Genomic DNA, 26412 nt, shown 5'->3' with positions numbered 1-26412 from the left:
TCATTGTGTGTGTGTTTTTGTTGTTGTTGTTGTTTTAGTTTGATTATATGTCGCACCAACACTGCAAATGTCATAAGGCGACTTTCCAGCTTTCCTTGAGAAGGAAGACTTCAGGTGCCCCTTCGAGTGCAAATATTTAATAAAATGAACTGGAAAAAAATCAAAGATTGATAAAACTTTTAATTTTAGCATAAAACAGAATCACGTGACATTGTCGTTTAGAACGCCACATATAGAATACATGAAAAAATATGTTCAGGAATGTGAGAGATTGAAAGTAATTACTCTATTTCGAAAGCAAATATGAATTTTTGTGTGTACTGGAATGTCACCATACTTCTTCTATATCGATGTCTTTAGGAAAAGATACAGTTTTTTTACTGAAATATTATTTTGTCTTTGTCCACTTTCACCTAAGATTATAAATCGTATAAACTAAACCTTTTATGCATATAAGTAAGCGACTTTCTAGTATTTCTAGAACATATTATTACGTAAAAAACATGATTTATTCAGAATATGGAAAATACTATTGATTGCATCAAATTTGCGTTGCCGTTGTCAAGAAATGAGAGGAAATTGACGTTTTATTAATGCACAGATTAGAAATGCAAATGCATGATTACGTTTAGAGTTGTTTTGGCAGAATAAGTGCTTAAGTGCGGCAATCAATAATTCAAATGCATGTTTGCATGTTTGGAATTATACGTGAATAAGGCATTAGATAAAAGTCTCAGAACAAGCGTATTGTATAATGGTTTTAGCTTTAAACTTGATGTTAATGAAAACAGTAATAATCCACTTGTTGTCAATGTATACATAAACCAAAATTCTTTGGAAGACTTTTACACTTTTCTGTTAATGCTTTTCAAATATGAGATGCTGGTAACAGCAAAACAAATAGTGCGGATATAACCTCTATCAAGGCATATGATGTATACACATTTTTGTATACAAAGATTACAGTTTCATGTGTTTTTCTAACAATATCAATTCATATAATTAATTTAACGTGAATTAGATCTATATATCCAAAGATGAACAGCGAAAAGTAACATATTTTAAAGTGCCGCAGTCTGCACTCTGCGTAGAGAAAATAATAAATTTTCGTGAATTTTAGATATGGTAAAAGTATATGTTTCCTATATGTGCATTCTTTGGCTGATATTTTGTAAAAATGATACATTGAAAAAAAAAATTGTTGCGACAGTAAATTGTTTTTTCAAATGGTATTCCTCCCATTGTCTTAAAAATATATGTTTGTAAGTACCTTGTTATAATTTTTATTCTTATATTTCAGCGTTTCTATAGAAGAGAGTTTGATTTCGGATTTCCACTGTATTTGCATTTTCAAATTTTACTTACATGATGGTTGTCTTTCCCTACGTCATATCGAATGATTAAACAAAATTGTTTGCAACAGAAATAGCTGAAATGAACCACCAACAAAGAACCTGATCAAATATTTTTTTTTTTAATTAAATCAACTATATCCTTGTGAAGAGGTGGATATCTCCGTAAGCTTATTTACGTTGTTTCTCTTTTCCGAATCCATGTGACATGATTTATCAAAATAACAATATACTTCATGATCGACTGACTTGCAAAGATCATAACGTATTATACAAGTGCTCATATGGCTTGATATTTCATCTGTTTTAACCGTCTATTATTTTGAAACAATGCATTTCGCTTCTAAGAGACACAATTAGAACGGTTCCCCCCGCGTGACACTGGATTTTGTGGCGAAATGCATGTAATTCAGATTGTTAAATGACTTGACAAGAATCTGCCAGAAAACATAAAGGGAGTTTGTAGCAAATGTTAATTCAAGCGTTTATATGTTCGTTTTACTGTTTTTCTGTTTCCACTTATCTATCTATCACTAATTATTCACGGATAAAAGTGTTTCCTGGTGGGATTTTATGTAAGAAATTGCATTAATATTTGTCTCCTATTATGTTAAAAGTGGACACACATGAAGTTAGAGGAGAGCACAAAGAAACAATGACTACTATTATATGATTATGATTGTTTTACACTGTAAACAGACGGAAAATATCTACATTAATCAGTAATTGGAACACGTTAACAGACTGCCCAAGGAAAAACGTCTCACCTTTGCATTTTCAAATAAAAATTATTATGTCTGTAATATTTATAACTCCCTCAATATTTTTTTTCATTTACAACATTTAGTTTAGTTAATGTCGTTGATACCATGAAAGATGTAGTCATTCATATATATTGTTTCAGAAGAGGGTTTACACAAGGTGATATAATAGTAGTTCACCCATTCTACCAAATGTATTTGGAAACACAATACACTTGTTCTCAGAACGATTTTTGTAAAGAGGAAAGGCCTTTGCACCTGTACATGGCTAAACGCGACAACCTTTGTATGCACATATATATAAATGTATCTCATATGTACAGTGCGCAAGGGTTCCGTGTACTAATCTAGACCTTTATCTTTATCTTTATTGATAATTTATTGACTTTGCTATTATTATCAAACATGTATTAGACACAGTAACACACAAAGGTGATCGTAAACTTGTTTGAGAAAAGTACATCCCAGGTAAATTACTGCAATTTCATAGCGTCTTATGTTGACTACATTCTTATCAACTCATAAACTCATTAACCTTATTATTATAACATATCTGTTAAGTCGAACACACGCAGAAAATGCAATCTTGTTTTATATCTGCTGCTTAAACGTAAACGATTGGTAGTTAATCTTTGGCATTTCTCATTTTCTCATAACACGGAGTATATTTGTACGTTTGTAATGCTAAGAAATAGTTATCTATAATAAATGATGAGCTGGCTTTCATAAAAAAATACAGAACAGCACATACTGTTGACTGTTATATATACACATTGAAAAATAGGTTTATATTATATTTCACGCAAACCTTTTTAAGCGGACTGGTCTTCTATGGGCACATTTACAATAAGTATTTCAAGTTTTTATAACATTGATTTGAAATTTCACATACAAGTTGTTTTTTAAAGACTTTCATCAAATAGCATAAAAAATCTATAAAAATAATTCCAGTCCTGTCGTATCCTCAATTATGCCAATGCAAATCATGCAATTTTATGCCCAGAGGAACAATTTGGTAATTGTAATTTTTAAAGTTCATTAAAAAGATGCCGTCTTCCATTATGATATAATTTTAATTATAAATCGTTTGTCAGAAGATTTTCGTAAGAAATAAAAAGATCTAATTGACATTCACCACTTTTGAAGTCTGAGTTAATTGATATCGGAGTTCAACATTTTCAAAGACATGTCTATAAACAAACTACAAAATAAAAAACAAAAAAAATCAGTTATACTGTTACTTTGAATACAATTATTTCCTTATTTTCATACGTGGTCTATTTTGCACGCATTTGCCTAATTACCCTAATAATACCTGTTATAAACGATTTGTTGATGAGCCAAAACGGTAATTACAAATTCTTACGTTGTGTTTATTTCTTGTATACCACTTGGCATGTATGGATGCACTGGTTCATGTTGGTGGTCAAGTGTCTTCGGGATATTGTATATAATATATATATACATACATTCTTGATCTTTTTCTTCCATTTCCATTTCAGTGAGCTTCTTCAGAAGGTCTTTAATGAATATAATAAAATTAACTATAAGTTATGTATTTGTTCTAAACAAAGACTTAAAGTTTCAGATATTAGGCAAATTGTTTTGAATGTCCAAAATAGTTCAAAAAATGTAAGTTGTAACGACATATTTTGTACAGTTCCGCTTGTAAACACTTCGTTACATTTTATTTTGAATCTTTTTTGTGATTGATCACTCCAGTGTTCATGCGTAATAATATAACAATGGTTTAGTTATGTAAGCTCGCTGATCCTGGTAACTTTCATCAATCTAGCTCTTGTAAGAATGAAAAATGACGTTTCATTAGTTAACATAGAGTATACCCTACCAAGTTGATAAATGTCACACACAATATCAAGAGATTAAGAGCAACATTTCGATACTACTGTATATACGTGCCAAATTAGAAATGTATCGTCCGTGGCCGAGTGGTTAAGGTCGTTGACTTAAAAACGATTGCCTTTCATTGCTGATCAATCTGCCAGCATCTTTGAATTATTTCATGTTAAAAAAACTGTCAAGCTAACTTAGGAACGTCAGTGTTTCTAATCAGGTACCCGTTTGTGCCTGAAATAATGCACGGAGGGGCAACTGAGTTCTTCCCCAACCAGTACAGCTGCAAAGTCGCCATATGACCAATACTGTGATGTTTTGATGTAAAACCCATCAAAACAAAAGTCTTTTTTTTTTTACAAATTATAACAACGCAGAAATGTCCCGAATAGATTAAGTACTGTATTACTAACATTTAATGTGTTTTTTATTTAATAGACAACTATTTTTTGGTCAACGATTATAGGCTAAAGTTAAATTTTGTTAATTTGTAGTGCCCGGTATTCAACGCTATAGTGCCATTTATTTATCATAATTGCATAATGTATTTATAGAATATAAATTAAATCAATTAATTAATAAAAGAAATAATAAATGAATATTCAGCCATCACTATTGATTCCTTCGTCTGAAATATAGTTAATATTACACAATTTGAAAACTACTCGTATACTGTTTTCGACTGAAATAAAAACCATACAATTATAACAATTATTAAAAAATTTCTTGACATCTGGGCATATCTAATTAATATGTACTTTTCTATATAGTCATTTGAGAGTGACATTTGGGATGTATCGAAAGGTTTTAAGTACAATGCACACACAACTTCTTTGTATTGCTATAATTTTTTCGTGAATTATTATAACTGTAACAATACTTATTACACATACACAAAACGTTATACAAAATCATAAGAAAACAAAAAGTACAGGAAAGATATTTAAATTATGATTCTCATCATAAAACACGAGTGTTGTTATTGTACTTAACGTTTGTAAAACAAAGCACAATCTATAACTCCAATAACTTTGAAACCATTTGTTCATGCTTAACACACACACAAAATGTAGGTTTACATTATACTAATATTATTGGGTGATTAGTGCATCTTTTTCATCCAGAAGTATACAATATGGTTCCATAATAATTTAGCTAGGAGAATAAGGTCAGGTAATTCATCATTTGGCACTCATTATATGTAACATGGTATTCATAATATTGCGATTAGATATATTACATTGGAAGTATAATAATGTGTTGAGAGTATAACTGTAAAACGTTGTATGAATAAACAAGGTGACCTCGATCGATTTTAATTTAATTAGTTATATATTGTCTTACAATTGTATAGCAATAAATTCAGCATGTAAACTTATAACAATGTACATGTATTTAATATTATAAATATACAAAAAATTGTACGGTTAGAAATCATTTCAACGTAAACAATTCGGGCAAGTTACCATTTAAAGCAGCAAGCCTTCTACAGACATGAAAATTCTACAAACGTAAAATATTCTGAATAAAAATAAACACATTGCAACACGTAAATTACCAGAAATAATCCTTACTAAGTACGTCACACAGTAGAAACATGGTGATAAATACTGCAAAATTAGTCACTAATCACACACAATGTTTAAATTGAATTTTGGTCTTAAAAGTTTAATAAGTTTTTATCAAGTTTGATTTTCTTAAAATAGTTTGCCACATCTGGAGGCATGTAGTTTAAAAAAAAAACAACAACAACTTAAAAAACATAACAAACATAATGAAAACAAACAATCATAAAAAATGTCCCTTTGTTTACATTTTTGAAAATTATCTTATGCTACGCGGAAGGGGATTTACAAAAAACGACCAAATTACACGCATGTCAGGGAAAGTTCTTTTAGAATACTGGTGGCATAGGCTTATCATGTTGTTTCAACAGGTCACGGGTTCAAACAAAAAGACAAACAAACCTATAATTCTAAACACCTTTTTTCGCTCTTTAACCATGTGTGTTTGTCCCGTATTCCCTTTTGCATAACTAGTCCCTCTAGTCTTTCTGTGGTTCCCAGTAGATATAAGTTAACCAAAAAACTAAATTGAAAGTCAAAAACATAATTGGGAATAATACACGAGAAATTCTGTCTACATTGCGAGCCTTTTCTCTGTCTGCATTTAAAACACTTCGAATATCCAAGTTCTTGATGCGATTGAGCAATTTCGACTGAAAGATAAAAAAAAAAGAATATTAATTTGTACGGAGAAACAATACTTCAGGCAAGATTGCATTATTGGCTGATAGCAGTTTTAAGTAACAGTCACTGAACTGTATAGAACATGAAAAGCATGGATTTATGTTTTAAAAATAATATATATATATATATATATACAGTGCAACTGAAGCAGAAAGGTCCTCTGTAGAGCATGAATCAACTTTCAACAACGATTTCGAAACATCCAAAACAAGGACTTCACAATAGTTTTACCCCTCCTGAGACCAAAACATCTAAGCTAAAACCGAACCATTTTCCTTCCAAGGGGTGTTCCTCTGGAGATATGAAATTGTACTGTCAGTTTCTGAGATTACAGGATTATTCATGAGAGGAAACTCTCCAGCTAGTTTACGAAATTCATGTTATTGTTCTTTGGTGCTCGATCGTGCCTTAAATAATACACGGAGGGGCACCAGCGGTAAAGCTGGGAAGTCGCCATATGAACGCTACTGTGCTGGTGTATCGTAAAACCCAACAAAATTGAAATATATTTAACGTTCGAACTAATTATATAAACAATATAAACTATATATGTTAAATTAAAGTTTTTCTGTTCAATATGTTCTTAAATAACCAATGCTTACTTTATACTGTTTGGACACATTAACGCAAACAAAAATAAGCTACCTTTTCCTTTGATGTATTTTGTTGGCCCGCTTCACCTTTCTCTTGGTCACCATTTGTAAAACTGATCTTCTTCATAGCGCTGATAAATGTAGGCTGAAATTTAAAGAATATTGTTAAAATGGACTTAAATATGCTAGTATTCTAACATATGGTGGTTTAAAAAAGATTTCGTTAAATCTTCTTTAAGAACTTACTATGATAGACATACTGTTGTCAGATCTTTTTATTTCTCCGGCTGTATGAAACTCCTAATTACTTTTCATTTACAAACCGTTCATCTGATCATTTAAAAGCGTTAATACCTTTTCTTTTTCTATGTTTACTTCAGTTTCATGTTCAACATTTTCTTCATCATCAGTTACAGAATTCATCTTTTTCATAGCTTTCAGGAAGTTTGGCTGAAATATTTATAAGACTTTTTTTCCAAATGATATAACGTGTTGTGATAATGTTGGCAACATGCTAAAAAGTAAATAGAAGGATGATTGGAGAAATCTACATACTCCGATGACAATGTCTTTATAAAGGGATATTTAATCTTAAATATTCTTGAAACAATTTATAACTACAAATGTGCCATGATAAAGTAGTGACAAAATAAACAATATTCTTATATACAAATATTTTAGATAAACAAAACATCCTCGTGTAAACTAATTAAAATCTACTTTTCATATTTTTTAACTATTAAACAAATGTCAAAATTAATACAATTCAAAATGATTATCGTTTTGATGATGTCTTTTATATGCTAGATAATTCATTCTTCAAAAATATATTATGAACTTGAGCAAAGTGACTGCTATAATTATGTACCATTATATACATTAAAAGAAGTTCAAATTTCTGAAATTACGGTTATTTAGTTAACACAATAGCTCCCACATACACATTACACCTAAACGAGGAACTATCAAATATAAAGGAAGCGCCAAAAAAAAAACACGACGGTTTCTCTAATGTTAAAATTAAGATAATTATGTTCCTTTAGTAAAAAAAAGTTTAAGACTAACAAAATTTCTTAATTGTTTTGGTTTTAATCAAATTTACAGCATTGCTTCAATTCTGGGGAAATTCGTTTTGACACTGTGTTTTTTTTTCCTGATTTTACTTAAATACAAGTAAGAGTGGATACCGGTGTCGCGTAATAATTACACGGGCATAATCATGTCCACAATTTACACATGTTTCTTTTTTTTAACTTGCATGTGACTTTGTTTACCGGACAAAAATATTACTATTTATTTAAGTTGAATAAAACCAGTAATTATGAATTAAAGTAAGTTTCAGATACCTTTTCATTTGGCATGTCTTCTTGTACAGTTTCTCCATCATTTTCTTGATCGGCATTTACCGTCTTCATTTTCTTCATAGCACTGAGGAAATTTGGCTAGAAAATATATAACAAGATCAAACATCAAGTTGATAGATGATAAGTCTGTTCCAAGTTGAATGCACATCATCATCATCATCATTATCATCATGATCGTGCCATGTAGATAATAAAACGCTTGAAACTGTTATTTGCTATTTATACGATTAAAGTGATATTTATACGATAATGAATTTATCTTACTAGAGTAGGTTTAAACTTATGTATCAAATAATACTCAAAATGATGAGTTCACACATACTCTTACTCATACTTTACATATTTCAATTGGTGCACTTAAATTTTAAGATATGAAAAGATAATATAGAAACGTACTAAAATGAAAATTGTATGTTTGTGAGGTTCTCAGCTTCATGTTATCTGAGTTGTGTTAAACAGCTTTTCATTTTAAGGCCATTTTTCACACTTGAAATAATTATTTTCGAAATAAATGAATGAGCAGGTGCAAACAAGTTATTGTTCTACATCTTCAGTAATTCACAAATTCACAGATTCTGAAAACGTCCAACAATCTCATTGAAAACCATTTAAGTTTAAAACACAGTATGTTAATTTCGGTTTTATTTCAAGAATTACAAACCTTTACATTGGGCGTTACTTTAGAATCTTCCGATTCTTTGTTTTCAGATCCACCGGGCGATGCATGAACTGCATTTTTGGCAGCAACACCTGCCATCATTGTGCCTACGGCAATACTTCCAATTGTAGATTTCTTACGTCGCTTTTCAACACGGGATAACACATTCACATAAGCAAACTCAACGAGGCCCAGGAAAACGAAGCCCAAACAGACAGCCATCCATACATCAATAGCTAAAAACAACAAATATTTTTACATTTTTGTTGAAATAAAGATAATAAGAATGCATACATCCTAAGTATGAAGATTGTGTACCGGTACGTTATATTGCGTACATTGTCTTTTGTTTTATTGTTAAATCCGTCCGTTTTGTATTCTTTAATAATGTTTGATAAATAATTTTGAACCATATGAAATTGTGAAAAATGATACATTTTTAAGGCTGAGATATCAAAAAATATAGACAAAAAAGATATGTGTTTGTGTAGTGAATATGCTATATATCACGCTGAGAAGTAAAAAAATCGCAATATTATGGAGAGCATTTAACGCAAGTGAAAATGTTTATATTTTCTCATTTTGATGCATACTCACGATCAACAAACAAACATGTCTTATAAGAATATTAAAGCAAATAATACCGTTTTCTTTGAAACAAACACAGGAAAGACACACGTAAAACTAATGAGGTAAGATATTAAAGGTCTACACGAATTTGTGAAAACAAAAGTACTTCGTGTTTATAGTCATTATTGCTGAGTGATATTTTATGCAAAATTGCAGAATTATAAAAAAAAATCTCCAGAGCTATATCTGTAGGTGATGTATTGTTGGTGATATAGATTTTGTCCCACAACCGGTTAGCATAAAATAAAATATAACAATTGCAAAGTATTTTTGATCGAGTTTATTATGATACAAAGTGAAAAGGGCAAAATGCTCCACTCTGATTTAATCAACCATAAAAAAATGATTCTCAATACTAAATGTATTGCAACCAATGGACTGAGGTGACAAAAAATAAAGAAAAAATAAAAAATGAAGGCACTTTACAGAAGCACATGTCATTTTTTAATAGATAAAAATCATCAATTATTAGCACATACTTTTAAAAAAAATGAAACTTACTTAAAAATATGAGGACACACTTCAAATCTTAAATTTTAGCATCAGAAAAAATATCCAACGCCCCTTGTACATCGTAAATTCTTTCACGACAATACATTTTAACAATCACTATTATTAAAAAAATGAAATAACAAAATGAAATAGCCTCAAAAGACAGTAGGCTGCAGAGTGTGTATGTGAATGCATTCAGTAAACGTTGCTTTCCCTTGATGATTGTTCATATTTCAGGCACGATATGGCCAGTTATGTGTTGACGTGCCGTAAAAATCCAAGCAAACAAACAAACAGAAGTACAGCACCAATTAGAATAAGAAGTAAAAACAAAAACGTCCATGTGTGACGGCATTTGTAATAATAAATACTACTTTTGCACGATAGGAGATCATTTCTTTTTTTTCCTTATTGTACAGACCTCTAATTTTGTCAAGGAAGAAATTGCCAAATTTTAACAGAATGTACGTAATAAATGAAATTCAAGAGCACATCGGACAGAAATATGTACATCGCAGTGAGGTAAGTAGAAGAAGATGCTGACAAAACACCAAAGGATGTCCAAATCTAAAATTATATTACTCAGACAAAAATGGTTTAGGAATTTCCATGCTGGGATAAGAAAATTCACTAGAAGTCTATAATACGCTTAGAATGTTCTATGATTCAACTAATTTGAGAAGCGCGTGGTAATTTCCTTACTGCTATTCAAAGCCGAATATAGTGTCTATCTCTTAAACAATCTACTTAATTAGATAGTATCAATCGTTTAATAATTTCATATACGCAAGAAATGATATTGTATAAATCCTGCAGGGATCGACTTGCAGGGCAATGATTAGGAGGAAACATTATGATTTAATCAAAATAGAATTATTGTCTGAATCAAAGATTCATATTGCATGGAAATAGTACATCTTATCTAAAATTGGTGTTCATTTAAGACCTAAAGTCTTCTGAGGCCTTAAGAAAATGTTCTGGTGTCGTGCAAATGGTACCTGATAATTCTTTACATAAATCACCAACGAACTAAAAGGTCAGATCATCTTTTTGCTTATTAAATGAAATATCTGCCTCCTATTACAAGATACCAATTTCTCATGATTCAATTGTTATTTCAATACGAAGAAACGTCTGTAAAAGGCGTGTAATGTGTAATGAAGCAGCAATCGAAGCAGATTTTGTCCTTTTCCATTCAAGTGGCCTAACATTGTTGACGATTCTGAAACAATTTTGTGTAAAATAAATCAAATATAACACAATAGCCATTTTTGCTATACATTCCGGTACACGAATCAGACCATGTTAGGTTTATAACCTCCCCAATACCTGAAAATAATGCAGAAATAAAACTTTGGGCATAACAGCTTGAAAAACTTGCATCTTCTAACTTGAGCTGTACCAGCGTAAAACATAACAGAACCGATCATGACTACATGTAGTTAAGTCAGTATAATTGGAAAATATGTTAATCTGTATTTGAGAATCTCATGACATGCGGTAATATGTTGGGTTTGAATACACACTAACACGTTTGAAGGCATTAAGGCTACTCTCCAGCTTTACTGGTGGAGGGAGACCTCGGGTTAGATATGTCATGCGCTAAATATCTACGTTTATTTATCAAACTTCAATCAAATGAACAAAAAAATATTTGCCAGAGTACAAAATATTGTATGCATATTTCAGACCAAATGAAATTTGTCGTAATATACATGTACGATGATGGTTTCTGCCAATAGCTAGCTTCAGCCAGAAGAAAACACATACTTATATAATCATCATGTTACTTTTCTTTCTTCCATGTTAATAAGGTATAAATATAGCTGAGACAGCCGATTACGAAAATGACGAATAGTTTATTTAAGTTCAAAAACACTTAAAAACATGCATAATGTTAGCATTGGTGTATGTGCAAATATAAACAAGTGGCATGCACGGTGTTTATGCGCACACGAGTGCTTGTTACTTTGCTACGGAAATATTAATGGTAGTTTGTTTTCTTATCTGTACCTTTTAGATAAGACACCTTTGGTAGATTATTTCTTGCACCGGCGCTTTGCGTTGTCATAGTAAGAACTGTGAGCAACCCAAGAGAAATCCGTGCAGGAACGGCGTCTATGTCGAGCCAGAATGACACCCAAGATAGAAACACTATCAAATAACTCGGAATAAAGACTTGTGTGACGTAATACCCCACGCTTCGTTGCATGTATATGTCGAACCGGACGCAGCTGTATCCAACTATAGAAAAGTAAATATATTTATATTTGCTTTACTACTTATTACAGAGAACATTCTTACTGGCATAACAAATAAACGGGAATAGATTATTTTTGTCAACAGTAATGCAATAATCCTAAAATCTATACATTAAAAGCCTATTTTCTTGATCTGCGACTATTATCCCTGTTTTATCGTTTTATATATAACGTTAACTTACAATATAATTAAAAAGACCTTATTTCAACAAAATCGACATCTTACGTCAAAACTTACACACTGTTAAGTCTGGTATAATTGCATTTCATTCAAAAAGAACTACCAGAATTCGTATGGTCGATAATGCATTTAATACATGATACGAGTATAATGCAAATAGCATTTCATATTTCTATTCAATGACAGATGAGAATCCGACGGTAAAAGGTTCTTGTTAAAATATAAAATAGCATTTTCTTTTCATTTTGCTGGAAAGTACAAGCATCATAAATATAAAATACCTCCGTAGTAGAGCTTATCACATTGGCTCGTTGTTAAGTCATTAAGGTAAAACTGTGGTATCTTGATATCTCCCTGAGAGCTAATTGACTTTTTATCCCATTTAAATCGAAGTGTTTCAGTTGTATAACCATCTAGAAACAGAACAAAATTGTTTTTTATTCCATAAATTTATGAATAATACATTGGACAAATATTTAACTTTAATTTGATAAATTGTCTTTTCTATACAAAAAAAAACACAAATGTAACGTCATTAAATCTTGAGCAAAACTATAACAATATACTGAAAAAGCTTTCTTGCATAACTAAATATTAAATGTGTAATTAAAATTAAAATTCAACTATATTTCGCCGCTTATTTACAAAATAATTTTTTGTGGAACAATGAAATGAAACTATTTTATGCCTAAATTGCCATTTCCAATTACAAAATCTTACGAGTGTATTGACAGAACTTAGGCGATCAAAAGCAATGACTAACACGTCTAGCCTGCCAAAGTTTTCAGTCTAAATGCTTTCATAAATTCGTTAAAAATTCGTCGACACTTTCATCATGTGCCTGTGATGGGGCACATTCACTTGTTGCGTCGTATTAACTATCATAAAGTTTTATTGTAATTCATTAGAAAAATAAAGAAATGTCCGTTGTTTGCAAATTCAAATTAAAATAACAATGATAATAATATAGGTTCTTACAACTTTCCATTTCTACAAAACAATGCTGAGAATCCATTGGGAACTTCCGTAAATCAAAGTTGCATTTTATAGTCGCAGAAATCCTGAAAATATAATAAAACATGGAGGTTAGGCACTAATTATTGCAACATTGCAATATTCGTAGAGATAATTTTAAAACTATTGTTTTTTCTTAGAAATAACACTTTTGGTTTCTCATAGATTTTCAGGCACATTCAATTTAATTTTGACTTGTGGTAGCTGTTAAAGTTGGCTCGTGCTTCGTTTCAGTGTTGTTATATTTTTCAGGATCATTGATTCCAGCACGTTTGGGGTTAAATATTGCATACCGCTAAAATCGGTGCTAGCAGGCATGATTGTATTCTTCCAACAGACACAATCAAAATCTCGGCAATTTTAACGTAATTTTGCTGTAAGATGTTAATGCTACCGTTGGATCACTTTTTTATATAGAATTTTAGAACTTTTAATGCTTATGAGGAGAGTAAAGAATTTATTATAGGTAGGTAGGTAGGTAGGTAGGTAGGTAGGTAGGTTAGGTAGGTAGGTAGGTAGGTAGGTAGGTAGGTAGGTAGATAGATAGATAGTTTTATTCTGGTAAAAAATACATGTCATAAAACAACTACAAATTTAATGTCAACATCAAGAGATACATTTATGATTTTTACGGCTAGTGACATGAAACTAAACAACAGCTTAAACAGTTTATGTTATACCTGAGACTATATTGTATCTTTCCATCCGGATACACATGCATTAATTTGTTTGGTACAGTCACGTGGTGAACCGACGCCCTTTTCTCCGTCGGCATGAACAGGTCTGGAATCCACACTTTTGAAATTGACGTCGTATCTAACTCAAGCTTTTGCATTCCTAGTAAAAATGAGAATTAGGAATATAAATCCCGTGGGATGAATACAGAATATGGAATTTAATGGAATTTACGGTACAACATATTACATTGAAAACCAATTTAGCTATATTTTTCTATTTGATAAAAGCTTATTGCAAAATTGAAAAGTTCTTAAGTGAAACAAAAATGGCACACTTACGAACGCTACTGAATTTTAGTTTTTCAAATCAACATTGTGTTTTTTTCATTTTGTGTAATTTGAGTATTTTTTAAAGGCTTTCAACACACTATAATGTTCAATCTTCATTGCAAATATACATATATGTAAGGGTATAATGTTATTTTTGTATTTAAGTTTAAATAAGTTTCTAACGAGTAATATAAAAGCAGGCCTCTAATGCATAGATACCTGACCTGTCCAATTCTAATTGTCAGATAAGTGGTTACAATAAGAATTTCACCACAACATATTTGTTAACAAAAGAGCACATGCCATTGTTTGTGGGTAAATCTATTGACATTGAATTAAAAGGTCAGAGAAAGGATCTATCAATTGACAGCAAAGTCCATTGCTGACTTTATCTGAGGTTTTTTTTTGCGTATAAAACCCATCCAGACATTTTTGAGGCTATGATAAACAATGTTATTATTATTATAGCCTAATTGTTATGTTTAGTCTTAGATCTTTATGTTAGGTCAGATTAGGAGAAAACATAAATCCGGCCAAGACAGATCATTACTGACAACTCAGTGGGCGTTCATGTACGGACACCAAGTTTTATATATGTTTCTTTGTGCTGCAACACCTGTAAACAAGCGGTACGACCTGAATGTTGTTCAATGGTGGCGGAGTAACAGAATAAACAGCGTAACTCTCTGTTATGTTACACGAAACACTTTGTATCAACGTAACAATACATGACAAGTAACATTTTCTTTGGCTGATGGTAAACTCATCTTGATCAAATTGTAATAGGTAATCTGTCAAGACAGCTTCTTGAAAAATTATTATCCACTTGTCTGAAACACCTCAGTTCAGTAGCTGCTTAATATCATACCAAACAGAATAATAATTAGCATTCGTTCAAATCACGATAATTGTGAAACTGTTCTCTATGAGTTAACTGACAATATTCATTATATATCTCCCCCACACCCTTTACTCCTAGAAGTAACAGCTTTTACACTTAACCTACATTCCGGTATGTTACAATTACTGGCGTTCCATCCAGTTATAAAATTACATAATAGAATAATTGTCAGGAAAATTTACAGACAAAATAATAATGTATGAAAGGTTAAGAGAGTGTTTTGTCCTCTTTACAAGACTTCCCAAATGTAATAACAACACGGCATTAATTTGAAACATTTTGTCAGTTGTTATTATAATAAACAATGTAATTGTTATTATAGCCTAATTGTTGGGTTTGGTATTTGATCTTTGTGTTAGGTCAGATTAGAAGAAAACATAAATCCGGCCAAGAAGTAACATTACTGACAGTTCGAATTACGTTCAGGCACTGACACAAGTTCTATAGGTTTTTGTTGTTCAACACAGGTAAGCATGCGCAACGACCTAAAACACGCCCCAGAAACTATTGTTTCAAGATTGATATATTGTAATTGCGTTTGAATTGTTTTGTTGATACACCTGTTTCAAATCTATACTATAGTCTTTCGTCGAACGCGTGCATTATATACGTAATTATATGTTTTTGATAATATTAACATGTTTTCATGATCCAGATCGCACCATCTTTGCAATGAAGCTCTACACATTGACACATTGAAACAAGTGTTTAGATTTTGATTAACGTATAATAAAACCGGGTTATAGACATATATTTTATAAAAAATTCATTTAGTAGCGACACGTTGTTATTTTCTGGAGGAACATAGTTATATTGGTCAACGTAGTCCATCGAAAGCATATTGCTAGGCAACTTTTGTTAGCCAATATGATTATTCTGATCGTGGCATGGATTTGAATTCTTAACATATTTATTATTTCAATTAACTTATCTAAAATTCAGAATTGCATTATTCTTTCCTTTTCCCTGTTTGTTTTGTTTTGTTTAGTAACATATGTATACTTTTTATCTTCATATTTTGACATGTTATACAGGTACATGTATATTGCTTTTAGAATACCCAAATTTGAAAAACAATCCGATATCAACTAACTACTTTATAATACATTGATACGTTTACAGTAAAGCCACCAAAATACAGTTAACACATTCTTTATCATCATATAAGTCGACAAAAATATTTCGACATGAAATGTATTGTAGAAATAAATGACTTTTATTGACATTAGCATGTCATGTTCATGAAAATATCTGTGTATTCATTGTCTTATGAAAAGGTCTGTTTCAGTCAGTGTACATCTCATGTGTTTTTTCAACTTATCGTATTTTATATAGGTTGTTCGCTAACTGTTGCAAACCATAAAGTAGAGACTACATTTCATCACGGAATTTCCAATTTATAGTCAGTTTTTCTGTGTAATTATTACTGGACATCCGGTAATTAATAATCGAATAAATGATACACATAAGACCGTTTCCTTAATTAACATTCATATCTGGAATACGGTTGCCATGTTATCAAGAAATAATATTTGTTTTGGGATTTCTATGTCTGATTGGCCATTAAATATAGATTGAATGCCGTGTTTATCAAAATCATACAGACTTAGATTGAGTGCTAGCACATTATCTTTAACTAGTATTTGGTAAAGAAAAACTACATGACAAAGCAAAAACAAAAAGGATTTAATTGAGCTTAGTGATGATTGAAATAACTTTTGTCCAATAGGATTGTAATATTTGAAATGACTCGTGGCAAATTTGTGTGTTTAATTGGCTATCTATTAGAAGGTCTAGTTAATTGACTGTTTTTGAAGTAATTTTATTCACTAAATTGCTATGTGTTCATTACTAACCAGTTTCAGTTTTAAATTAGCCGATCTATTTCACCATTATTGTCTGCACCTTTGACCGGTTTGTACTTGAAAAGGGAGTCAATCCACCCAGTATTTACATTTTCTAAAACCGGTATGAATCCATGCAGTATTTGCCTATGATTTGTTTTCATTTCAATCGGGAGTCAATCTATAGATACATTATTTTTTCTTTGATTGGTTTGTATTTTACATCCGGAGTGAATCCATATAGTATTTACCTCTGATTGGCGTGTAATTTAACCGGGAGTCAATCTATACAGTATTTTTCTTTGATTGGTTCGTATTTTTAAAACCGGAGTGAATCTATACAGTATTTACCTTTGATTGGTGTGTAATTTAACCGGGGTGAATCTATACTGTACAGTATTTACCTTTGATTGGTGTGTAATTTAACCGGAGTGAATCTATTATTATACAGTATTTACCTTTGATTGGTGTGTAATTTAACCGGGGTGAATCTATACTGTACAGTATTTACCTTTGATTGGTGTGTAATTTAACCGGGGTGAATCTATTATTATACAGTATTTACCTTTGATTGGTGTGTAATTTAACCGGGGTGAATCTATACAGTATTTACCTTTGATTGGTGTGTAATTTAACCAGGAGTCAAACTATACAGTATTTACCTTTGATTGGTGTGTAATTTAACCGGGAGTCAATCTGTTCATTATTTTTCTTTAATTGGTTTGTATTTTAAAACCGGAGTGAATCTAAAAAGTATTTACCTTTGATTGGTGTGAAATTTAACCGGGAGTCAACCCAGCTCTGTCTCAGGAACATACTGAGGGAAAAGTCCTAGAAAAGTAAAACAATGACCGTATTGTTAATGATGGTAGACAATTTAAATCAAATAGGTATTGAGTGATTAGAAAAAAATCTACGAAACAAGTGCTTGAAATCATTGACAAAATAATAAGAAAAAGTCAAATGGAAGATATTTTTCAGTCAGCTAAAATAATCTGATATATAATACTTATCCGTTAATTAAACATTAATCACACTAGTTTCTTGAAATTCGTGAAAGTCTTATTTAATATATCCAATTTGAATAAAAGGTTTGTAACCTATGTATAGAAAGATGCGTTCCTTATTACAGGTCAAGTAAAGGTAGTCTTTTCTAAACATAGCTTGCCAGTTGTTTTTCTATAATAATACTAGTGTATATTTATATTGTGACTACCTATAGGGCGTTGAGTTAAAAAAAACCTACTTGTTTTCAAAACGTTCAGTCAAAACATTTTATAATTTTATTTTTATATTTATAAATAGAATATGTAGCAATCATTAATATTTTCTAACATTTGAGCATAGTGTATTTGTAAGTGCCTGCTTATATGTATACGTTTTAAAAAAAATGTCTTGCAGAAAAACTTTGAAACAAATGTTTTTTATAATCATGAAACAATAATTATCTATTTGAATTCAAAACCAAAAAAAATAACATAGCTTAAGGCCTTTTATTTCTGTTCCTTTAAGGGTTTGTGTATATTTTCTGATCACATTGGTAATAAACATAATAATGGCTTACCATATTTGATTCACTTATTGTATCAATGCTTGTTAAAAATATTTGAATTGTTACTTCGGTCGCTCCCTCTGCAAAAGAAGTAAAATAATCATATGAGCCGCGTCACGACAAAACCAACATAGTGCGTTTGTGACAAGCATGGATCCAGACCAGCCTGTGCATCCGCGCAGTCTGATCAGGATCCATCGCTTACCAACCCTATTACAAGTAGAGAAACTGATAGCGAACAGCATGGATCCTGATCAGACTGCGCGGATGGGCAGGCTGGTCTGGATCTATGCTGGTCGCAAACCCACTATGTTGGTTTTGTCATGGCACGGCTCATTCAATTTTTCTAGACATAGTGATTATAATGGATTATCCCTTTATTATTGTTGTCGGCAAGTTTCAATAACCCCATCGTCAATAATAAGGATTCCATGTTTGTCAGGAAAGTAACAAGTAAAGTAAAGGTTTAGGTCACTTTGGACTGGCAAGTGTAATTACAGTAATGCATTTTTGTCACATAAAAAGCTTACAATGATCTCAGTCGTCAGCCTCTTATTATCAATCACAAAAAAAAACATATAGAGAGATAGAAATATAAATATTGCTTTATCTACCAGACAGAAAATAGTTTTTTTTATTATATATTGGTATTGCTCAAAGCAATACTTCAAGTCATTTGTCCATATGTTCGTTCATAAAGCATTCAGAAATAAAATTATAACAAAACAGATGTATGGTCTCAAGAGATCTTAAATGATTGAAGCGTTTTCGAAATAGACCTGGCTTATGTTTGGTAGGGTACATTAATGAAACATCTGAAAGGTTTATTTTTTGCAAAACGAACTCTTCTAAAATATTAGACATTTTATAATTAAAAGATAACTAATTTAATAACTACTTTGGGGGAAAATATTAAATAAATGAGATAAAAAATATTTTGGCTGTTACAAATACAAAATGTATGTTGAAAAACATGATTCAAGGTCACGTAAAATATCAAATATGCGGAGTTGTTGTCTTGTTTTCGGAGTTATTATAATGTAATGAAATACACAAAGAGCATTTCGTCACTTTAGTGCGGTAACGCAATAAGCTCTTCTATATTGTATCGGAGTTAATCAGTTATTGCACTACGGCTACGATTTAAAATAAATTAAACGAATGATATACCCACCTTCGGGTGACGTAGGAGCAAGCCTATTGTCATATCCTAAAAATAAACCTTCTATAAGCGTCTTTCTGAAATAATCATACACAGAACATGTTACTTTTTTTTTAAATTCACAGTCATATAAAAATAATGTTTTGCAATATTTTACTATATGTTCAGCAGCAAACAATCATCGATATGATACAAACACCAATTTTAAAAGTATGAACATTTTACAGAAGCAATTGTTCGAGGATTTATGGATAATCAATTAAAGATTGTATAAAGACGTTATGCATGCAACACAAAATTGATTAATAATAACGAACGATCTTCGTCATATTTTTGCCTAATCATAAAATTTACAAGATTCAATATAATCTCCTTTTGGTGTGTCTCAATGGTTTCAAAATGATTATATTTAAGATATGGTCATGTCCTATGTGCGTCTCAAATACGTACGTATACAAGAAAATTGTCAAAATCACTATTAGCACAAAAGAGACATCTTAAATAAGGACAAATACTTAAAATCAAATGACTTTATTAAATTAGAATATAGCAGGTAAATATTAATCAGATTACCATTGGATGATAATTTCAGCAGTAATAATATAAATGAACAAAAATGAAATATGGGTGGATATATGATAAAGATTAATGGCAAGAATGCGTGGAACGTGCTGGGATTGAAAACATATGTTACAAGGTTGAACTATGATAGAAAATAAGTATTGCTACATAGGATTATCTTATAAGTGTACTTCATTTCTTACACTAACCTTTCTTTTATGTTTCTTATAGAAAAAGTGTTTTTATTAATATACGTATTATTTGAACAATGTGATTTCTCATGAATAAATCAGAACCATACTGGGTAATTTATTAAAACTAACAACATCACACACTTGTTTCCTTTCTATGGTCAAATTGTTAAACATTATTTTTTTCACTGTATTTTACAGTCATATCATATATGTTTTGTTCTCACATATTAAAAAATGGTTTTAGAATTGTGAATTACTAGTATTAGGTTAATTAAAAAAATGAATACTTCTTTAATTGTCTTTTCGAAAAGGGAAAAAAAATTGGATGTTGACGATACAAATTTCACGTTTATAAAATTTCATAATTTTTTTATTTCCGGTTTTGGAATATTTTAATTATTTCGTAAAGTTAAAAATTCAAAAAAAAAAAAAGGAATAATTTTGCTTTTGGGCTTTTTTAGCGCTTCGTTTAAAGGGCCCGGAAAATGTGTAATTATTTACAATAAAATGTTCATGAGTAAACCCCCCAAAAAATCCATTATTTTATTTTTTCCGGTTTCTTTTAAATAAAGTTGGCTTAATATTAGGAGTGTTAATTTTCCTTTTTTGATATTTTAAACGGCTGTTTTTTTTTGATAAACAAAAGCAAAGGGACAATCAAACAATTCGGGCAAGTGATTTTCTTCAGGTGTAAAAGATAGTTTGTGTTTTCCCTATTCAGTAGGGAAAATAAATTTTCCCCGAGTTAAAAGGAACTTTAAAAGTGCTTTCTTCCTTAAAATCCCAAACATTATCGTAAATTTTGGCAATTTTCCTTTTAGTCAGGTCGTTATATATATTTAAAACAAATAATAAATGCCGTCCTTTACCGTTTCATTTCACCTTAAATCACCAACTTTGCAGCTGATATAGGGTAACATAAGATGAAATTTTTAAAAAATAATCTAAAGTGCCTGATACAAACATGAATCGTATCAAAATATTCCCGGATCTTGACTTTTATACATTGTATTTAAATATTAAATAGTAATGAATAAATACCGTAATTTCGACGGATATTTCATGACCATCTGTCAAACACTACGCAAGCATCTTTTCGTCTCACCCAGTAGAATACATTTTGTGGAATATGTATTGAAATACCTATTTTTATTGGACAGTTCAAAACTTCAAAGCAATGCAAATGCGTCGTAACAAAGACTGAACTGATAACATATTTGCTTTTATATTTTATAAAAAGTGAATAAAGCCTTAAATGCATTATTCCTGATGCAATATTTACTTTTTTATAAATATCTCGTTTTTCATATTCAACGTTTCGTGCACAAAATATTTAAATGTAATATATTGTTTAAATTAATTGTTTAAATTACTTGCATGCCTGACTCTAAGTTAATAAATTAATAGTATAAAATGCAGTTCATTTGTTAAGTTATCACTAAAGGATGGTGATGATGAAAAATACACCACATAGCAAAACTGTTCTTTATCGTGGTTTGTGCAATCAAAAAATAAACAAATTTTTAAGCTTGGTTTAAGTTAAACGCAAAAGGGAGTGCAAAAAATTGGTATGTTAATTTAAATGGTTGGTGTTATAACATACCTGCATTTCCAGAATGATACATCATCCTTACAAACCTTTCTGTTGCATGTAATACATATGAGACGATGTTAACGATACATGTTTACAGTAGATAAGCTTAAAATGTTTTTCATGCATATTTGATCAAAAATATATATTTGCGAAACATTTCGCTGTAATGTATATATTAGTGGCTAATATATGCAAGCTCATGGTCGTTTTTTGTGATTTATGGCAATATATCACATACGTATTAGCGAAACTTGGAAGCCATTTAATATGCAATGGCTAATATTGATAAATGGAATAATATTTATCTGCCGGTCCTTCGGCTTCATTTTCCGAATATTAAATATTGATTTAGGTATATTAATATGCATAGCATCATACGTATTGTGCAAGTGCAGCCTTATATACGACGAAAGTTCGCAATAACGTGTAAATCAATTTGTTGAAACTTGTGAAAAAAGGCATTTAAATAAAACAAATTCATTGTTTTGTATGTATGTCACAAAAATATGTACGGCTGTTATCTAGCTATGAAGGATAAAACAACAAAAAGTAACTAACCCTACTAAGCAACGAATTGTTATTTACAACAAAGCAAAGTGGACAATTTAATTAACAGTAAAAAAACATGCTTCGTGGTAATATTGAAGAATAGTTTTTAAAGCAAAGCCAAACAATGTTGCCATAGATTACAAGAAGTCAATGCTTACGTAAATTAACAAAACCTTATACATGGATTTGAACAGCAAAAATATTGCCATATAAAGTACTTTTAGCTAACATTAACAATACACATATTGAATTATATTAAAACATATGATAAAGCATCCCTCACTCCGTTTGTAAAGCGGATAGAAATGTGGTGAAAAAAAATATTAATCTACTCATGTTTTGTAAATGAATAATACTCAAATTGTTACCTTCATATATTTTTATATATGTTACATGAGTTTGTTTCCTTATCCTGAGATGTTCAACTTTAAACATCTTTGCTCACATTTTAACATGATTAATTTAGCGAACATATTAAACATTATGATGACTTTATAAAATGTTTAATATGATAATAATTGTTTGCTATAAACTGTAATTCGAAATGACGAAAGACAACTTAATGGAATATTCTACATAAAAATTGTTATATCATTAATTTGACTGACTTTTTTTACTTTAAAAATCTAATTACCTAATTTTAGAAATTTTAAAATTTTATTAACAATATTTTGAAATCCCAAAAAAGCAATTTGCCTTAAATTTGCTTTCAGTTCACCAGAAATTTGGTCAAATATGCAAAAATCTTTATTATCCGTAATTTTTTGTAAAATTTAAGACTTATTGCATCAGTTGTAAAACAACAAAATTTTTGTTTAAATCGTAAAACTTTTTCTGTTTTTTTTTTAAAAATTTTTGGAACGGGGGTCAACTTTACATTTTGGGTAATTTTTTGTAGTATTTCAATAACAATAATTTCAAAAATAATTCTTTTACAACAGTATAACCCGATCAGATGCAGGTGTACGGACTGGCATAGATCTCTAAACTGAGGGCAAGACTTATCACTTCCGGTTCTAATTCAAGCTTGGTAATTCTTATCTATATTTCAGCAAATAGGTTAAACAAAATATTACGTGGTAGGATTTAAGCGTTTTACACAGATGTTGCTGATACAACATTAACCAAGAAACAAATAAAGTTTTAATTCTAAAGAGATAAAGTTTTAATTCTTAAGAAAGGACGAGCATGAATTGTATAACGTTTAAGTTTTGCCTTTAGATCATGTTAGACACTAAAGAAAGAAGTCATAAATGTAACAAAAATGTTTTAAAGGTAGCAATATATAATTAAAGTAGTATTTTGACTGTAAGTTAATGCAAGATACTAAATCCCTGTAACTGTACTAACTGCTAAACAAAAACAGATGCAAAAGAGAAATAAAAGAGAAAAATCTGAGGCATGATGGGCCTTTAAGAAAATGTTCATTTATAACATTCAAGCATAGAGATTATTCTAAGCAGATTAACATGACAGAATGAATATCAAATAAAATCAATCCGCTTCATTGTAAAATAAGATTATAAGTGTTTAATGATTTTTCCACCGTTGTTGAAAATGGTACCTTATTTGTAAGTTAAATTAATCATTTCTGTTACCTGTAACCTTGGTCTTGCGTTCCATTTTGCTGACAATGCACATTTGCTGAAATAACAGTCATCAGCACTATCAAATTGCTGATATTAAAATCCATTTTGTACTCTTGACGCATGAATATCACATATCAGTAAGGAAGAAGTAAGTTGAAAACAAAATCCATTTTTTTAAATATTTATTCACATCCGAATCTTGTTGTACTTTCAGTTTTATTTCAAATATTCTGTTAATTAATGATACTGTTTTATTAATAAAAGGATATCACGCAAATAGCAGTTTTTTTTTGAAGAAAAAATCTTAGTAACAAAATCCAATTAATTTTGTTATTCATTCACATCCAAATGTTGTTAGGCTGTCAGTTTTATTTGAAATATTCTGTCAATGAATGATACAGTTTTATTAATAATAGCATAGCATATGAATAGCCGATTTGCAAATCTTTTTTTCCTAAAGAAATAGTGAATCTGTAAGCTCTGGTAAAACTTCTATTATCAACACTCACATACCAGCATACTAATACGTTATTTATACTATTCACAGGGCAGTCATTCTAGAAACCAATAGTGTCTGAGGTTAGATGCTCTGGAAACATATATATGTCAAAACCGTCTTACTCTTCATAGCAAATTTCTAGCATTTTTTGTGTGTGTTTCGTTATTTACTCCGGTATGTCAATAAAGGCATGAACCTTAATTTTCACAAATTAAAAAGCAAGAAAAATGTTTTAGAAATATTAGTCAGTATACGCATAAAAAATTCTTGTTGTTGTTGTTGTAATAGATGCATAATATGGAGCAAATTTTTTAAAGTGGATAGGTCTTAAATGGGCATATGATCCATACGTATTTCAAGTATTTGTGAAAACAACAGAAACATTTATATCATTTTGGAAAGTTCTAAATGCTTCCGTATGAGCATTCAAATATGATCAATAATAATATTTTGTTCTTGAACAATTTATTATTTGAATCTATGATAATCTATAAATCTTGAATCTCACACGACATCGAATATAATTCTTTCGTTGTTCGTTACCATTTCTGATACTAAATACTAATAATTATTTATTTAATTACAGACCTTCAATTATCTCGGGTGAGGAAGTGTTACATGTACACGAGGGATGGAGTTCTTATAACCATTTCTATTTTAAAAAGGGAATGTCCACTCATTCCCAATTCACGTACCAATTATGGCCAAATTACACTACAAAAAGGATGCCCTTTTTACCATTTTTGAGAAAGAAAAGAACAAAGACAAGCAAAAAATCAACATAAATGTATTTGTATCTTTTAATTAACAGTGATTTAATTGACATAACTGTAAGTTAATTTGTTACGCCGGCTTAACAAAATAAAAAAATCATTTTCATTAAATGAAGAAAAATGTTACGCCGGCTTAACAAATTCTCAAATCCAAGTTGTATTACAGCACAAAATTTCAAACTGTAAGTTGAATTGTTACGCCGGCTTAACAAAATCAAAAAATCATTTTCATTAGATGAAGAAAAATGTTACGCCGGCTTAACAAATTCTCAAATCCAAGTTGTATTACAGCACAAAATTTCAAACTGTAAGTTGAATTGTTACGCCGGCTTAACAAAATAAAAAAATCATTTTCATTAGATGAAGGAAAATGTTACGCCAGCTTAACAAATTCTCAAATCCAAGTGGAATTACAGCCTGTAAGTTAAATTGTTACGCCAGCTTAACAAAATCAAAAAAATATTTTCATTAGATGAAGAAAAATGTTACGCCGGCTTAACAAATTCTCAAATCAAATAAATATTACAAAGAAAATTTCAAACCGTGAGACAAATTGTTATGCCGGCTTAACAAAATGGAAAATAATTTTAATTGTAAGATAAATAATTTCCATTAGATGAAGAAAAATGTTACGCCGGCTTAACAAATTCTCAAATCCAAGTGGAATTACAGCACAAAATTTCAAAGTTAATTTGTTACGCCGGCTTAACAAAATAAAAAATCATTTTCATTAGATGAAGAAAAATGTTACGCCGGCTTAACAAATTCTCAAATCCAA

The 26412-nt window shown here is 30.4% G+C and overlaps 1 protein-coding gene across 1 annotated transcript; it reads right to left on the bottom strand.

Moving 5' to 3' along the window:
* Nucleotides 1-5425: 5425 nt before the first annotated feature.
* On the bottom strand, nt 5426-24870 carry LOC132719323 (glycine receptor subunit alpha-4-like). Its single transcript, XM_060703089.1, has 13 exons — nt 24372-24870; nt 19888-19952; nt 18726-18793; nt 17923-17992; nt 14090-14246; nt 13374-13456; nt 12677-12808; nt 11967-12197; nt 8835-9067; nt 8156-8251; nt 7164-7259; nt 6862-6954; nt 5426-6185 (listed from the first exon to the last, which is right to left on the bottom strand). The coding sequence occupies exons 1-13, from the start codon at nt 24482-24484 to the stop codon at nt 6012-6014; spliced, it is 1611 nt and encodes a 536-aa protein (XP_060559072.1). The 5' UTR covers nt 24485-24870; the 3' UTR covers nt 5426-6011.
* Nucleotides 24871-26412: the final 1542 nt, after the last annotated feature.

This window comes from Ruditapes philippinarum, unplaced genomic scaffold (genome assembly GCF_026571515.1).
Source record: "Ruditapes philippinarum isolate M1 unplaced genomic scaffold, ASM2657151v2 ctg9313_1_1_1_1, whole genome shotgun sequence".
NCBI classification, from domain to species: Eukaryota; Metazoa; Mollusca; class Bivalvia; order Venerida; family Veneridae; genus Ruditapes; species Ruditapes philippinarum.
This window is presented reverse-complemented; position numbering and strand designations above follow the sequence as displayed.

Excerpts from the sequence above, each read along its gene's own strand:
- LOC132719323 (XM_060703089.1), bottom strand. The coding sequence starts at position 24,484 with ATGCGTCAAGAGTACAAAATGGATTTTAATATCAGCAATTTGATAGTG. Across the intron at positions 18,794-19,887 it reads TGCTCCTACGTCACCCGAAG|AGGGAGCGACCGAAGTAACA; the intron begins GTGGGTATATCA and ends CTTCTTTTGCAG. Across the intron at positions 7,260-8,155 it reads AAGACATGCCAAATGAAAAG|CCAAACTTCCTGAAAGCTAT; the intron begins GTATCTGAAACT and ends TAAATATTTCAG.